The sequence below is a fragment of the Papio anubis genome, chromosome 3 (assembly GCF_008728515.1).
Source record: "Papio anubis isolate 15944 chromosome 3, Panubis1.0, whole genome shotgun sequence".
In the NCBI taxonomy this organism is placed as follows: domain Eukaryota; kingdom Metazoa; phylum Chordata; class Mammalia; order Primates; family Cercopithecidae; genus Papio; species Papio anubis.
Window position 1 is genome coordinate 30,096,015 of NC_044978.1, and position 16,960 is coordinate 30,112,974.

Below are 16,960 nucleotides of genomic sequence, written 5' to 3' on the forward strand. Positions count from 1 at the left end.
GAGAAATAATTTCTCCAAGGTCGTGCTGCTGATAAACTGTGGAATCAAGACTAGAACCCAGGAATTCTGGCTTCAGAGTCTTAACCGCAATCTAATCTGCCTCTTTTTAACATTCACTGAATACGAATGTGGCTTATATAAGGATCTATCCTTTTCCTATAATTTAATACTTACAGAATAAATTGTGCTATTTTCTCTTTCTCCCTTCCTCCTTTCCCTCTCCCCCTCTCCCCTCCCTCCCTCCCTCTCTCCCTCCCTCTCTCTCTCTTTCTTTTTTTCTTTCTTTCTTTGAGACAGAGTCTTGCTCTGTTGCCCAAGCTGGAATGCAATGGCATGATCTTGGCTCACTGCAACCTCTGCCTCCAGGGTTCATGAGATTCTCATGCCTCAGCTGGGACTACAGATGTGTACCACTGCACCCAGCTAATTTTTGTAATTTTTGTACTCTTAGGAGACATGGGATTTTATCACATTGGCCCAGCCAGTCTTGAACTCCTGGCCTCAAGTGATCAGCCCACCTCAGCCTACCAAAGTGCTGGGATTACAGCCATGAGCCATCGCGCCCAGCCTGTGCTATTTTCTTATCAACAAAGTTTCAGTTTTGTGAAGTCCTGGTTCATATCACAGAATATAAGATTTAATCCTACATTTTGAAATAACACCAGCATGTGTTAACAATGAGTTTTAATCACATTTTATGTTCTTTAGGTACAATTTCCTGAACTAAAATGCATATATTATTTTTTTAAAAAACTTAAAGGGAAAATAATTGAAGACAGAAAACCTAATGTTTATGAAAGTTCAATGGCCTGGTCATTAATAAGCAGAGATACTGCAGGCAGGAGAGCAGTAAGCCACAGCAGCCCATACAGACAGAACTGTGACACACTCAGAAACACATCTCGTAATTTAAACTCAAAATTAACTGCATCATTGCTAGATTCAAGAAGGAAACTGAAGTAGAACTTGATGTGATATAGTATGCCAAGGTTCTGGTTAGAGAAAATAGGTCAACATTGTTATCAGCATCTGACCCTGAAGTCTAGAAATATAATTTGCTAATGCTTGCTATGATCACATTTTCACCTCAGTATCATCTTCACATTGAAGACTATTACTCATCATCTTATATTTTCAAAAATATTATCAGTTCTCTATATAAACATTCTTTAATATTAGCACAGAGTGAAGGACACTACCAAAGACAGAAATTTAAAAAATCTTTATTTTCAATAATAATTTATATAACTAAAAGTTTCTTTAATTTTAAAACATCTAATGTATGTGAAAAGATTGAAATATATTTTATACCACCCCAAAGAAATAACTATCATTTAAATTATTTATATTTAAGTCTTAAGCAGAACATAAAGACTTTCAACTGTCAGCTGGATTTCTCTCTCCCAAACGGAACCTTCCACTTTATTTATGTAAAAGATCACAGCTGCTTGCTATCTCTATGTGCATTCCATGCTTTAAGAAACAAACTATGCATAACATTTACTAAACCAAAAATTTACAGATTATTTAGAATAAATATCCATTTTACCTTAAAATACTACATATTCCCTAAATCATACTTTTTAAAAGAATGTGATAAACAACTTTTCAGGGACCTACTAATTTCATAATACCACCGCCTTGTGGACAAGATGTTTAGAGACTGAGGAACACAAACTGGTCTCCAGAAGGAGTACTAAACTTAAGAAGAGTGCCTAGAATATAGTATTAACTGTGTGAACAAACTCAGTTTCGTGACTCCGAATCTCACCTCTACTATTCATGATGTGATTTTAGCAAAGTCGCTTAACCTCTACAAGCCCATCTTATCACTGATGTAAACTGTAGGTACAGCTTGTTACTATTCACAGGACTGCTTTTGGATCATACATGGGAGAAAGCAAGCCAGTCTCAAGGTAGATCAAAAGTCCCTTCCTCAAGGGGACGCAGTCTTCATCTTAGTACTCGTACACCTTCTACCTCTCCCCATACCATCAATGAACCTTGCACACAATTTATATTTGTGGAATTTGACCAAAAAATCCCAAAAAATTCTGTTAAATGCTGCACTCTCCTTGTAAAACAGTATCTTAGACTAACTGCACCAACACATTCTGGCCAACTGGTTCATACAACGATTATAAATATAGTGATCCTATATTGAATGACTATCATATGTATCTAGCACTGAAGTTGATGTTTTAAAACAATAATCTTCATATCAATTCAGCAAGTTAGTATTATTAACCCTATTTTACAGAGGAGAAAATGTCAAGGAAATTAAATAAGTTGTTCAATGTAAGCAAAACAAAACCCAGTAACTGGCTAGGATTCAAAATCAGGTGTGACCAACCAAGAAATACTAAGTACTCTGCACGTTGCTCAACATTCTCAATAGTCTTATAAGAAATAGTTGAAACATAATACAGTAATAAAATGTTTTCAACTTTGCTAAGTCATAAAAGATACAAAGTTTAAATACATATTTGCATTTAAACATAACACTTATTGTTTTCTAGCTTCCTCCAAATAACACTACTAAGACTCATGTGTGTCTTTAAGCCCTTTTTTTCTAAATAAAGACACTAAAACAGATGCTTTATATTTAAAAGTTTATCTGGATATATTTGTTACAGGAACAAGGAGAAAGGTTTAGCCGAGTAACTCCTGTCTAATTTCCTATACATGTACAGACTAACATAGATTTTGCTGTCCATTAATATTTAAATAGTGATATTCTTTTAAAAATAATATTCTCAGATCAATGCTGAAAGCTCCACTATTTAAATCAAAAGGGACTAAATCTATTCTGCTATTGTGAACAGTTCTTAAAACCAATTTATTTTACATTATTTTAAAAAATCAAGAAAATTAACAAAAAATTTTTTATGCCATAAAGCTCTACTGAAGTATTCATATAACTAAAATAAAAATCAAATACTGCATGTTTTATCAGTAAGCACTTTAAAATCACTTGCCAAAAAAGTTTTGCTTATTAAATGCATATATATGCCTAAAAGAGAAGAATGATTTTTAAAGCTCTTAATGTAAATCGTTAGGTTGCTTCCCCAAAATTACAATCCTACAAGGAGTATATAAAAATGTCTATAAATGTTTATTTTAGGTAAGAAAATCTGTGCTAATTTGATAGGCAGAATAATTTCATATTTAAGTCCTTATATGCTCAATTACTATTATGTTTCAAATACTTAAGGTGTAGACATTTGCATTTTCTTTTCTGTAAGTTACCTACTACTGTCCTTTGAACATTTCAACATTGTGAGCTATTTTTCTAATTTGCATAAATCAGTTATATTCTGACTTTAAATCTTCATATCAATTGATGTTTTGATTACAAAATGTTTTGATCCTTTACTAAAACACTGTTTGCTAACTCTTTAGTTTATCAAGAACTTATTTTAATTACGATACAAAATGATTCCCCAACTCCAAAGACCATTTATTGAATGATCCATCACTTTATTGATTTATGAAGTTTCCTCTATCACATATTACATCCTTACACGAGTTCAATTTTGCTGGAACTCTCTGTTCTATTGATCTATCTATTTTTGTATAACTATTTCCGGTTAGCCTAAGCCACTTGCTGTGATTCTGATGGCCACACCATTTAACCAGGAACTTATCATGGCTGGAAATGGCGCTGTCTCGTATCACTAACTTAGGCATTAAAGCTTTCAATCACCAACAACCTTCTATTCTTTCGACCTGGCTCCATCTGCTTCTAAGGTAACCTTTTTTCAACTTAAGAAGGATCTTTGCTCAAGACTCTACTACCTTCTATGTCTAGTGTTCACACCTCCTGTCTCAACTTCCTTTCATATCCAGCTTATACTCCCATGTCTATTATTTCAATTACATTCATTCAACACATCTTTACTGAATGCCTAAAATTTCCTGGCACTGTACTAGGCTCTAGCAGAAAAAATGGAGACAAGACAGACAAGTTCCCTGCCTTCTTGAAGGTGTCATTCTACTAGGCAGAGAGACAACATAAAAAGTAATAATTGTTTCACTCAGTGTTCTAGGAAGGAAACAAAAAGATTAGGCAGGAAAGGAATCAAAATGGAGGATTTCCTTTACAGAGGGTTATAAAGAAACAACTCTGAGGAGATGATACTTGAAAACAAAGGCTGAAAAGGATCAAGCTAGGAGAAAACATTCCAGGCAGAGGCATACAAAAGCTGTGATCTGCAGTTAGAAAACTGCTTGCCTTGTTGCTCCACCTGTCTTTGTATTACAGTCACTTAACAAATTTCAGTCCTGGGTGAAGTCAAATCCTTGCTTTCTTTGTGCTTACTGTGGAGAAAATTACTTAACAGAGCAGAGAAATCACTTTATATTTGAGGGCACTAACTCAATTCAGTCTCCATTTCTCTGGTCAATTTGTTCTCCTACTCTCTGCAACTATTATTTCAAAACTTCTCTCTCCTTAAAACTCTCTACCTGCCAACCCTCTCACTCTCAACAAATGAACTCAACTCTTCCGAGAGAAAACAGAAGTCTAAGACAGGAACTCCCTCAACTCCCAAACTCCCCAGGATGTGTCCCTGTTAAAACAGAGGAGTGTTTCTTCTCTAAAGGTTAGTCATTATGAATGACTAAGAATTCACTCACGAATTCCTCTCTTCCCACCATCTCAGCAACATTATTCTATCCACATCTCCCTGGTGTACAGCATTCAAATTCAATCTGTGTCCATCTCGTGAGCGTTTATTCTCACTTCAATGTGACAGGAGACCTCTGAAATCAGAACTGTATGAAGATTAAATGGGCTGCTGTGGGAGAAAGTTGCTCACCCTTGGAATTGTTCAAGAATAAACTGGATGCTTGATTCACAGGAGAGAAGCAGAGGATTCAAATGTAAATTTGGAAGTTGAACCAGGTGCATGTCAGACTTCTCATTTTAAGTTCTGATTCAAAGATAATAGAAGTGGTCTACTGAAAATCTCTACTAAATGTTAAGTTTTGCACAGCCAATAACTAGATCCTTAGATACATCTATGGATTTTTCCTTATGATGGATACATACTTACAGGCTATATGCCTGTCATCAAATTTGAAACAAATAGCTCTGACAATCAACTATAATGATATGCACAGGGATCCTCTTCTTCATCTACACCCTAAGATAAAGCCAGATAGCAGGCTGCAAGCTCCAACTAAGTTAGAGTAATTAGGAACTCTCACCTACACTCTGGTTTCACAGACATTCAGATGATAACCAGGGGCAGAAGAAGTACCATCTGCATTTCCTCATGTACTTATCCAGCCTATTCAAGGTAAAAGCACATATGACTAGAATTCCCCTCAGAATATGCCTCAATCAATTATACAAACAAGTTACTTTTTTGTTTTTTGAGACGGAGTCTCGCTCTGCCCCGCAGGCTGGAGTGCAGTGGGGAGATCTCGGCTCACTGCTGTGACAACTTCTGAGGCTCAAGAGATTCTCGTGCCTCAGCCTCCTGAGTAGCTGAGACTACAGGCATGCATCACTACATCTGGCTAATTTTTGTATTTTCGTAGAGATGGGGTTTCACCATGTTGGCCAGGCTGGTCTTAGATTCCTGGCCTCAAGTGATCTGCCTGTCTTGGCCTCCCAAAGTGCTGGGATTACAGGCATCAGCCACTGCACCTGGCCAAACAAGTTACTTCATTCTCTTAACAGATTTACCTTTTAGGAGTTTCATCCAAGTTTGTATTTATCTGATGAGAACAGTGATAACTGTTGTAACCTCAAGCTGTATTCTCACTATAGATTTTCAATATGTATAATAATAATTCAAAGTTTAGAGGACAAAGGCTCTGCCATAATATTTCAATTAATATAAGCTAAAGTACAGCTTTTATGTATACTGTTGATTGTTTTACACACGGGAACTCTTCGATAAATGTTTAGAAAAATCAACTTTCAGAATAAATGGTATGTTTGTGTGTATGTGATGTGGAAGTAAACTGAGAAAAGTATATAACTAGCATACTGTCTCTTTAAAATAAAATTATTTTCCAAGATCTACTAAATTCAGGACCTAAACGGGTATGTCTTGTATTGACGGTATTCTTAATTGTTGACTAACTTTCAATAATTAAAAAAATAAAAACGTCACTGACTAAATACAACAATGATCCTTCATAACTATATTGTCTCTAAAGAAAGTTACTTTTATGGCTTTTTCATGCCACAGTTCCTAATAAGCCAAGAGTTATTCTTTGTAAAGTAAGAATAATGCTATTTTGCTTGAAACCATATACAATCCAATAGTAGTAGAATGTATTTGAAGGCCCAAATAAGGATTTTTTGTGTATATTTCAGTCTCTTTTCCTAACTTTGCATATTCAAAGCTAATAGAATATTTCTTAAGAATTAAAATTATTTTGTTTTAAAAACATTTTTGGAATCCCATAGCTCTGGCTTATTTTCTATCCATCAGTATCATAAAAATTTATTTTAAGCAGATACTAAATCTAAAGGTAATTTTTAAAAAACACAAGGAAGATAATTCAATGATCCACTCTGAATAGGCCCTTCCTTTTGTCACACTCAGTATGGACTTTAATAAGAAAAACTTGTAATATTAGACAAACCTACAGCCAACATCTCACTCAACAGGGAAAAGTTGAAAGCATTCCCTATAAGAACTGTAACAAGGATGCCCACTTTCCCACTCCTATTCAAAATAGTATTCTAAGTCCTAGCCAGAGCAATTAGGCAAGAGAAAGAAATAAAAGGCATCCAAAATGGAAAAGTGGAAGTGAAATTATCCCTGTTCACTGACGGAGTGATCTCATTATATATAGAAACCCCTCAAGACTCCATCAAAAAATTTTTAGATTTGATAAAAGAATTCAGGGAAGTTTCAGAATGTAAAATTAATGTGCACAAATCAGTAGCATTTCTATACACCAATAACAATCTAGCTGAGAACAAAATCAAGAAAGCAATCTCATTTACAAGAGCTACCAAAAAAAAAAAAAAAAACCTAGAATATATTCAACCAAGGAGGTGAAAGCTCTACAAGGAAAACTACAAAATACTGATGAAAGAAATTGTAGATGACACAATGAGAAAACATCCCATGCTCATGGATTGAAAGAGTTAATATCACTAAAATGACCTTACTGCCTAAAGCAATATACAGACTGAATGTAATTCCTATCAAAATCCCAGCATCATTTTTCACAGAATTAGAAAAAAAAAAATCCTAAAGTACATATGTAACCACAAAAGAGCCTGAATAGTGAAAGCAATCTTGGGCAAAAAGAACAAATTACACTACAAGGTTATAATAACCAAAACAGCATGATACTGGTATAAAAGTAGGTACATACATCGATGGAACAAAATAAAGAATCCAGAAATAAAGTCACATATGTACAGCCAACTGATCTTTGACAAAGCCAAGAACATACACTGGGGAAAAGCTACCCTTTTTGATAAATGGTGCTGGGAAAATTGGGTTGCCATATACAGCATAATGAAACTGGATCCCTATCTTTCAGCATATAAAAAAAATCGACTCAAAACAGATTGAAGACTTAAGACCAAAAGCTATAAAAATACTAGAAGACAATCTAGGGAAAATTCTTTTGGACACTGGTCTAGGCAAATAATTCATGACTAAGACCTCAAAAGCACAGGCAACAAAAACAGACAAATGGGACTTAATTAAACTAAAAAGCTTCTGCACAGTAGAAGAAATAATCAACAGAGTGAACAGATAATCTGTAGAATGGGAGAAATATTTGCTAACTATGCATCCTACTGGGGACTTATATCCAGAACCTCAAACAACTGAATAACAACAACAACAACAACAACAAAATAATCCCATTAAAAAGTGGGGAAAGGACATGAATAGACATTTTTAAAAGAAGACATACAAATAGCCAACAGACATATGAAAAAATGCTTAATACCAGTAATCATCAGAGAAACGCCAATGAAAACCACAATGAGATACTATCTTTCACCAGTCAGAATGGCTGTCATGAAAAAGACAAAAATAGTAACAGATGATGAGGATGTGGAGATAAGAGAACAATAACATGCAGCTGGTGGGAATGTAAACTAGTACAACCTCTGATGAAAAACAGTATGGAGATTTCTCCAAGAACTAAAAACAGAACTACCATTCAATCTACCAATCTCATGACTGAGTATCTACCCAAAGGAAAATAAATCATTATATCAAAAAGGTACCTGTACCTGTATGTGTTTTGCAGCACTATTAACAATAGCAAAGATACAGAATCAACCAAAGTGTTCATCAATGGATGACTGAATAAAGTACAGTACATATACGCAATGAAATACTATTCAGCCATAAAAAATGAATCATGACTTTTGCAGCAATATGGATGGAAGTGGAGGCCACTATCTTATTTGAAATAAGTCAGACACAGACAGACAAATACCACATTTTCAGTCACAAGTGGGAGCTAAATAATGTTTACACATGGATGCAGACTGTGGAATAAGCAGTGGAGACTCAGAGCATGAGAGAGTAGGGGGTGGATAATGAGAAATTACTTAATGGGCACCATGTAAGTTATTGGGGTGATGTATAACCTAAAAGCCCTGACTTCACCACTATGCAATCTATCCAAGCAAAAATTTTACACTTTTACCCCATATATTTTATACAAATAAAAAAATAAACACTTTGATAACTTGTAATAGCAGAGGCAGTACAATTAGACAGTTCTACACCCTAAAAATAACATATATTAAATAAACATTAATATTTTTTGTACATACATGCACATGTAATATACACACATGTATTTACTTTATAGATTCTATCAGCTGAGAACCTTAAAATGTCTTGGAATAAATGAAAATGAAGCAAATGACAAGGAAAACAGTCTCTTACCTGGTAGATATCAGAAAGACTGCTGCTTCCAGAATCACTAGTGATACTACATCCTGAATGGCTAGAAGAAACGTGGGTCACCTGTGGGTGGAGACTGTCAGTGAGATGCAGTTTTGTGAAATCTGCAGGAAGCTATGGAAGGAGCAGGAAAAACTAGGATTACAATCTGAATCAAGAACTCCAAGAAGACATTTTAAAATTAAAATGTCATATTTTATCCTATCCCATTGAAGTAAAAATGGTATTCATTTTCCACATTCACAAATTACTAAATATTGTCTTATTTACCAAAAATCACATAATAATTTTTAAAGTGTACGAGCACACAGTAAACCTTAAATAACACTAAATTCAATGCTTTAAATAGGTAGGTCTGGTGATTAAGATAAACTTGGGTATTTAATTTAGTTAGCTAAAATTTTCCAATCACACATCAATGAGCAAATTAGGCTACTACTATTTATTAGCCATCACAAATGTAACTTTGTGGCAAAAAGCAGTTTAAACAAGAAAACACATTTAAGCTTCTTTTATATCCAAATGATGTTTAAAGGTTAAGAAAAAAGAGAGCATCTTAGAATTGATGAAATATACTGCCATACAAGCAACTGTACTAGGCTCTAGAAAGAAGAGAGAAGAATGCCATCAAAGATCTTAGAATTGAAAAAGTTATGGACAACACTTACCTATCTATACTCATATACATAAATATCAACTTTCTACATGTTCATGTTTAAATAAAAACAGTCTCTATTAAAATAAACACATTCACTAAGCATCTTTTATGTGTTCTGCATCCCTTATATACCAGAGAAAATGCATTTAAAAAAACCCACTCATACAATGGCTTATTTGACAAATATTTACTGAGTCTCTTTTCTCTTATTATGCCCTAGTCATGTGAGAATCTAAGAAAACAGATGTAATGTTCTGAAGAATCTTACACTCTTATCAGTTATTACCAATTCTTTTGAATAAAAAAGGCATTTTATCTATAATATCACATATTATACTACTGAGCTATTAAACAGCATTTCAAAATACATGTTAACTAGCATCATGAAATACTGATAACACTCCCTTTTTCCTGCATATTGATCCTATTTAGCTGGTGAATAGTTATAAATATAAGGACTAACTGTTACAACTTAAATAAATGTTAACCTTAGTAATACTCCCATCTACCTTTTGAGGTTCATTCCCTCTCCCCCTCCAAAATGTTAGGGCATAGTTTAGAGTAGGCCTCACAAGGGAGACAGTTCGGATTTGTGACAATGCTCAATGGATTTTGATACTTCAGAGCTCCAAGTAGGCAAAATGTATTTATATCCCATATTAATTCAGACCTACTCTCTGAATGGATTACACCCCCTCTACCTTAAGTGAATTATATTGAACAATATTTACATACAATCTGTTTAGAAATAATAACTTTATGGGATACGAGGCATACAAAGGGAAGATTTAAACATAAACTTCATAGGGGCATATAATTAGATGCCAAATAAATGGAGAAAAATCTATTTGTTGAGGGAGCTTGGAGAAGTGAAATAATCGCAAACCTATCTTATTAACAGTGTTTATAAAGAAACTGGTGAGAAATAGGAACACTTTTACACTGTTGGTGGGATTGTAAACTAGTTCAACCATTATGGAAAACAGTATGGCGATTCCTCAAGGATCTAGAACTAGATGTACCATATGACCCAGCCATCCCATTACTGGTATATACCCAAAGGATTATAAATTATGCTGCTATAAAGACACATGCACACGTATGTTTATTGCAGCACTATTCACAATAGCAAAGACTTAGAATCAACCCAAATGTCCATCAGTGACAGATTGGATTAAGAAAATGTGGCACATATACACCATGGAATACTATACAGCCATAAAAAAGGATGAGTCTGTGTCCTTTGTAGGGACATGGATGCAGCTGGAAACCATCATTCTTAGCAAACTATCACAAGAACAGAAAACCAAACACCGCACGTTCTCACTCATAGGTGGGAACTGAACAATGAGATCACTTGGACTCAGGAAGGGGAACATCACACACCGGGGCCTATCATGGGGAGGGGGGAGGGGGGAGGGATTGCATTGGGAGTTATACCTGATGTAAATGACGAGTTGATGGGTGCTGACAAGTTGATGGGTGCAGCACACCAACATGGCACAAGTATACATATGTAACAAACCTGCACGTTATGCACATGTACCCTACAACTTAAAGTATAATAATAATAAATAAATTAAAAAAAAAAAGAAACTGGTAATTGAAGATGTTGTAAAATATGTAATATTTAGGAGAATAACAACTTATCTGTAAGGGATAGGCAAATACCTCTAAATTCAGAATTTGTATGTTTCATTCATAATGTAGAATAGTGAAATATTTGCAGGACTTCTTCAGGAACAATTCCAAGATACAAGTTTACAGATATGTATTAATGACTATAATTTTACATGTAGCTAAATAGATGGTGATCAGATATTAAAATAAATAATAGGCAGGATAGAGACCCTTCATTGTCTTAGCTACTCTTCCATTTAATTCAGTCACTTACTGCAGAAGGCAACTGGGGAAACATTACTCTATGGCTTAGAGATGTTAAAAAGCATCAATCAATACATGTAATTAGAGAACAATAAACTGATTTCTATTGATTATCTTTTGCAGACATGACTCAGGTTGACATGCCACATAGTGTATTTTTTTTTAAAAAATTAATGTGTCAAATGAAGATAAAACAATCTAATGAATTTTTATACTTTATTTATTCAGGTCTCACAGAATTCTCTTCTCTTTAGACTCCATCATCTGGTCATCTTCCCTGACTAAGAATTCACTGTATGGAGAGCACTAGGAGCTGTAAGAGCTCCAAACCTAACAGAAGAGACGTTTATCCAGCTTTTAGATACCACAATCTATTCATTTCTGCCTACTTACAGTCACAAATATCAGAATTACATGGAAATGTTAGGCCCAGAACCATAAGACTGTCAAAAGAGAAATATTTTTGCTTTTAAAAATTCAATTATATTTAATAAATACTTATTGAATATCTGCCGTGTCATACACTCTGCTAGGGGCAGAGAATATCAAGATAAGTAAGACATTCCTAACTCTAAACCTCTACTACCTCCAAATTCACTGTGTGACAGGAGTTACAAACAACAGAAAATAAATGTTTTTTATTTTTTATTTTTATTTTAAAGACAGGGAACTTCCTCAACTGTCCAGGCTGGAATGTAGAGACACAATCATAGCTCACTGTAGCCTTAAACTCCTGGGCTGAAGTGATCCTTCCACCTCAGCCTCCTGAGTAGTTGGAACCACAGGCACATGCCACCATGCCCAGCTAATTTTAAAATTTTTTGCAGGTAATAAAAAAGGGTCTCTCTATGTCGCCCAGGTTGGTCTCAAACTTCTGGCCTTAAGCAATCCTCCCTCCTCAGAGGGCTGGGATTACAGGTGTGAGCCACTGCAAACACTGTTTTTATCTCTTTCTCTCCACTATCTGTGTTCTTTGCAGAATGGCATGAAATAATGATACATTAAAGTAAATGATATATACATTAGCATTAATTAAATACCTTTTAATATGAGATATGTAAGAATAGATGCCATGTTCAAAAAAACCTTAAAATCTTTTCCTACCAATTAGGATAACAATACTATTACTATTATTATTATTATTATTTTTTTTTTTTTTTTGGAGACAGATCTTGCTCTGTCGCCCCGGGTGGGGTGTGGTGGCACAATCTCAGCTCACTGCAACTTCCACCTTCTGGATTTAAGCGATTCTCCTTCCTCAGCCTCCCAAAAAGCTGGGATTACAGGTGCCCACCATCTCGGCTATTTATTTATTTATTTACTTTATTTGTTTAAGCAGAGACAGGCTTTCACCATGTTGGCCAAGCTGGTCTCAAACTGCTGGCCTCAAGTGATCCACCTGCCTCAACCTCCTAAAGTGCTGGGATTACAGGCATGAGTCACTACATCTGGTATTATTATTAAATTTTACTGACAATACACATCAGTCAAGTTATGCAATGGCAGATGTTACAAAAGGTGTTCCCATAAGGAAAGAAACTGAAATGCACTGATTTGGCTCTGCCATGACACTCTAATGGAATAGAGGCCTGAGCCCATGCCTAGGAAAAATGGAGTTTCTAGGAGGCAAATAAACCATGTAGGGGTTAAGAGTCAGGAGGCAGACACAGGGGCAGATGCCCATGTTTAAACCCAAGGGCATCAGGGCAACAGAGATCTGAGGAATATATACAAGAAAGGCACAACATGACAGCAAGCATCCCTTACTCTAAACTTTTTCTAAGCTTGACCCAGTGCCAATTTAAATTACTATGTATTAGTATGCTATTTAATTAAATTACAGATTAAATTGAGGTTGTGAATTATCTTGCAACTGCAGCCACCATTTATAACAGAAATTCTGTTCAAAAAATAAAAAAATTTTATAAAACTAGAAATATACAGTAATTACTTGAATAAAATCAATAATTAAGTTAATTAAATGAGAAAGTAACACATTTTATGTATTTTTAATACTAATGTATTTTCCAACAATTCATTAAGAACACAATTCCAAGGAATCTTTTCACCTATATTTTTCATTTTTATCACTTAAATATTTATTTTAATATTTGATTATATAAATATATTACTGCTTAATTTTTTTTGTTCCTGGAACAAGCAACCTATAGTCCTAAAAAACACCACCTGTGAATCACAATTTTAATAAACTACTCTTAGGCAAATGGTTGAATCACAGTTTAACTACAAACACTGCTAAATACATAAGAAACAAGGATAATATTTAAATCAGGTTCTTAAATCAGACTTAGATTATATTAATTATATATTATATTTAAATCAGATAATATTAATTTTAGGTTTATGCATATATGAAGTAATACTTATAAAGTATATTAGTATTAAAATATATAAAGTAATACTTTATATAAGTATTACTAGTAGCTCATTTTAAAGACCAGTTTATAATCTGATCAACTTTTATTTCTTTAAATCCTATCTCTTTAAGAACACCAGAAAAAGTAAACATTTAGACTTTTAAATATTATTTACCATAGTAATTTTGACTCCTCTCATAATCCCTTTATATACACCCTAGATACAACACCCATCCTTGAAGGCTTCATCTATCATTATCTACTCTAAGTACTTGCATATATTAGCTCACTTAATTTTTAACAACACTCTTACAAAGTAGGTATTAGTAGGACTATTTTATGTAGGAGGAAACCTCAGATGCAGAAAAGTGACTTGCATCAAGATCACACAGCAAAAAGGTGATGGAAACAGATGGCAGCCCCAGACAAATGGCTAGGGAGCACACACTTAAGCGTTAAACTTAAATATATTTATTAATTTACTAACTGACCTGAAAATTCTCATGGATATCGATGAAACAATCAAATGGCTATTTATGTCAACTTACTAGTGTAATACAAATTTCAAAATCACATGGAAAATAAAATATTAATTGTAAATAATTTCTCGCTCTCACAAAACTTTACATCTGCATCTCCAACATCAATGACTTTGACATTTGCAAAGCTGACTCACTTTTTGACTCATCCAATTGAGTTTACATTCCTTCTAATTTGTTTAAGGTAGTGATGTGTCTATACATGACATAGTGCTGTACAACATTCGTGAAGCTGATTTTTCGTTTTTCTTGCAAGTTCTTTACAACGACAATCATTTACTTTTTGCTTTATAAATTGATCTTTACAATGTTTATGGTAATATCCAGCAATTGCAATTTTGAGATCATATTTTCAGGACTCATTATTAAATCTACGTAAAACTTCTTTAACTCCCTTATACCAATGCCATCATGTGACTCTTACAAACATTCCAAGCTAAGATCGCTTGAGGTCATTTCTGATTTATTTTCCTTATGGAAAAAATACATTCTTGTTTAAAAACAATAAATTGAGAGAGAACTTCATTATATAAAGATTAAGGTGACTTATTTTCTGATAGTTGATTTTGGTGGAAACAAAACCTTGTCTTATGTATAATTTCCCCAACATTTGAAGGTCAGAAAAAATACTATGTGTGTGCGCACGCTCTCTTGCGCGCGCTCTCCCATGCTAGCTAGTCAATGAATTCTATCACTTTAAGAAAGATATCTGAGATATATGGCATCAAGAATAACAGCAGAATTATTATTAGAACCATTGAAAGTGTCATTGAAAAGATAACTGTCTTTTTTTCAAAATGGAAATGTTTATTTGAGACCTCAAACAGTACAATCCAACTGTTTATACAAGTTTCCATAGAAACACGAAGGTAGTTGATTAATGTATATATGGCCAAATGAAATGTCCTGTTGCCTGTTAATAAACAGTTTTATGATAGATTTCAAGTGACAGCCACACTATTCTCACTTCAAATACACATACGTACACACACACACGCACACAAATGCACATACACAGGCATGCACTCTGCATATAATTCCTTTTCCTTTTCAATTCATTTTCAACCATCAACAACGACTCATTTGAAAAGCACGAATCCCTCTGGGAGATTCCAAAAAATTCTCTAGATTACCAGTCCAAGAACTTTCAATGAAAAACACAGCAACTGTTGGCACTGAGTTGGGTGATTTAAAAGTCATGTTCTGGGTAGTATTTCATCTATTTTAAATTCCAAACTCCTCTGTATATTTTCTCTTAATGTTAATAATAATTACTGTGATTGCTTTGGGGCGAGGGGGCATGTATTGTGTAACACGCAATGCACTGAATGTTTCATACATTGTCTCTTTGTTCTAATACCTATGAAGAACCCAGATGTTGCACTTCATTGCCGAAGAAATGAAAGCTCAGGCCGGATGCGATGGCTCACGCCTGTAATCCCAGCACTTTGGGACGGCGAGGCAGCTGGATCACCTGAGGTCAGGCGTTTCAGACCAGTCTGACGAACATGGTGAAACCCCGCCTCTACTAAAAATACAAAAACTAGCCGGGCATGGTGGCATGCACCTCCCAGCTACTTGGGAGGCTGAGGCATGAGAATAGCTTGAACCCGGGAGGCAGAGTTTGTAGTGGGCCAAGACCATGCCAATGCACTCCAGCCTGGGTGACAGAGTGAGACGAAAGGATGGAAGGACGGACGGAAGGAAGGAAGGAAGGAAGGAGATAAGAAACGGAAGTTCACAGAGCTTAAGTGGCTCGTCCAAAACCCTCAGTAACAGGGTCCAAAATCTACGTTTATGAACTATAAGCAAATCATGCAATCATACCATCTAGACTGTAACACTAATTAATATAGAAATACTGGTAATATTCTACAATTACTAAAACTTGAGTTCTCGGTCTCTTGTTTTCCAGAACCTAGTGGGACTGGTGCTATGGAAGCAGCAATCCCTGGAGAGGGAGGTAGCTGCTGGTACTATCAGAAGATGGTTTCTACAACCAATTAGACAACAACTTTGATGAGCTCCAAAGAGACTGCACTTAGTTATCCCAGCTGAAGAAATGCTCAATGGGGTATGGAGTTTGGGAAATGAGTGTTTAAAATCAAAGAAAAAAGATTCCTATGGGATCCATGGAGGATTCTAAGCTGCCTTATTTGTGAAAAAAAAGGTTGGGTTTGGGAAGGAGGCCTTACACAGAATTAAAAACATTAATCCATAATTAATTTTTAACTCTTCAAAACTTATAAAGCTATCTTACACCTAAATGCAAATGAACTTAGATCTACACACAGTAGCATGGCTGAGACTGGCTAGCTATTCACCAGTGCCCTCTTGCTGAGTACATTGCTAGATTACATTTCCCAACCTCCCTTCTGGTTACATAAGTGCCAATATAAATGAGTTCAAACCACTAGAGTACGAACAATTACAAGTGATTATGCCACTTCTATATCTTACTCATAACAATCTTCCACATGAGACTCTCCGTGATCTTACCCTTTCCATTAAAGAGAGTCTCCACTGGAAGAAAACGCAAGCTTTGCATTGAAGGTTAAAGACAACTGAGCCAAAAAATGGAGAGGGCCT

General features: G+C 34.9%; 1 protein-coding gene across 15 annotated transcripts in view; it reads right to left on the minus strand.

Moving 5' to 3' along the window:
* The window catches only part of RAPGEF2 (Rap guanine nucleotide exchange factor 2), a 211,577-nt gene that overhangs the window by 45,832 nt on the left and 148,785 nt on the right, over nucleotides 1-16,960 (minus strand). For all 15 annotated transcript variants that reach the window (XM_031664190.1, XM_031664192.1, XM_021938903.2 and 12 more), the window contains one exon: nucleotides 8,895-9,026. In XM_031664190.1, the coding sequence (XP_031520050.1) occupies nucleotides 8,895-9,026 (132 nt within the window). The remainder of the gene's footprint in view (nucleotides 1-8,894; nucleotides 9,027-16,960) is intronic.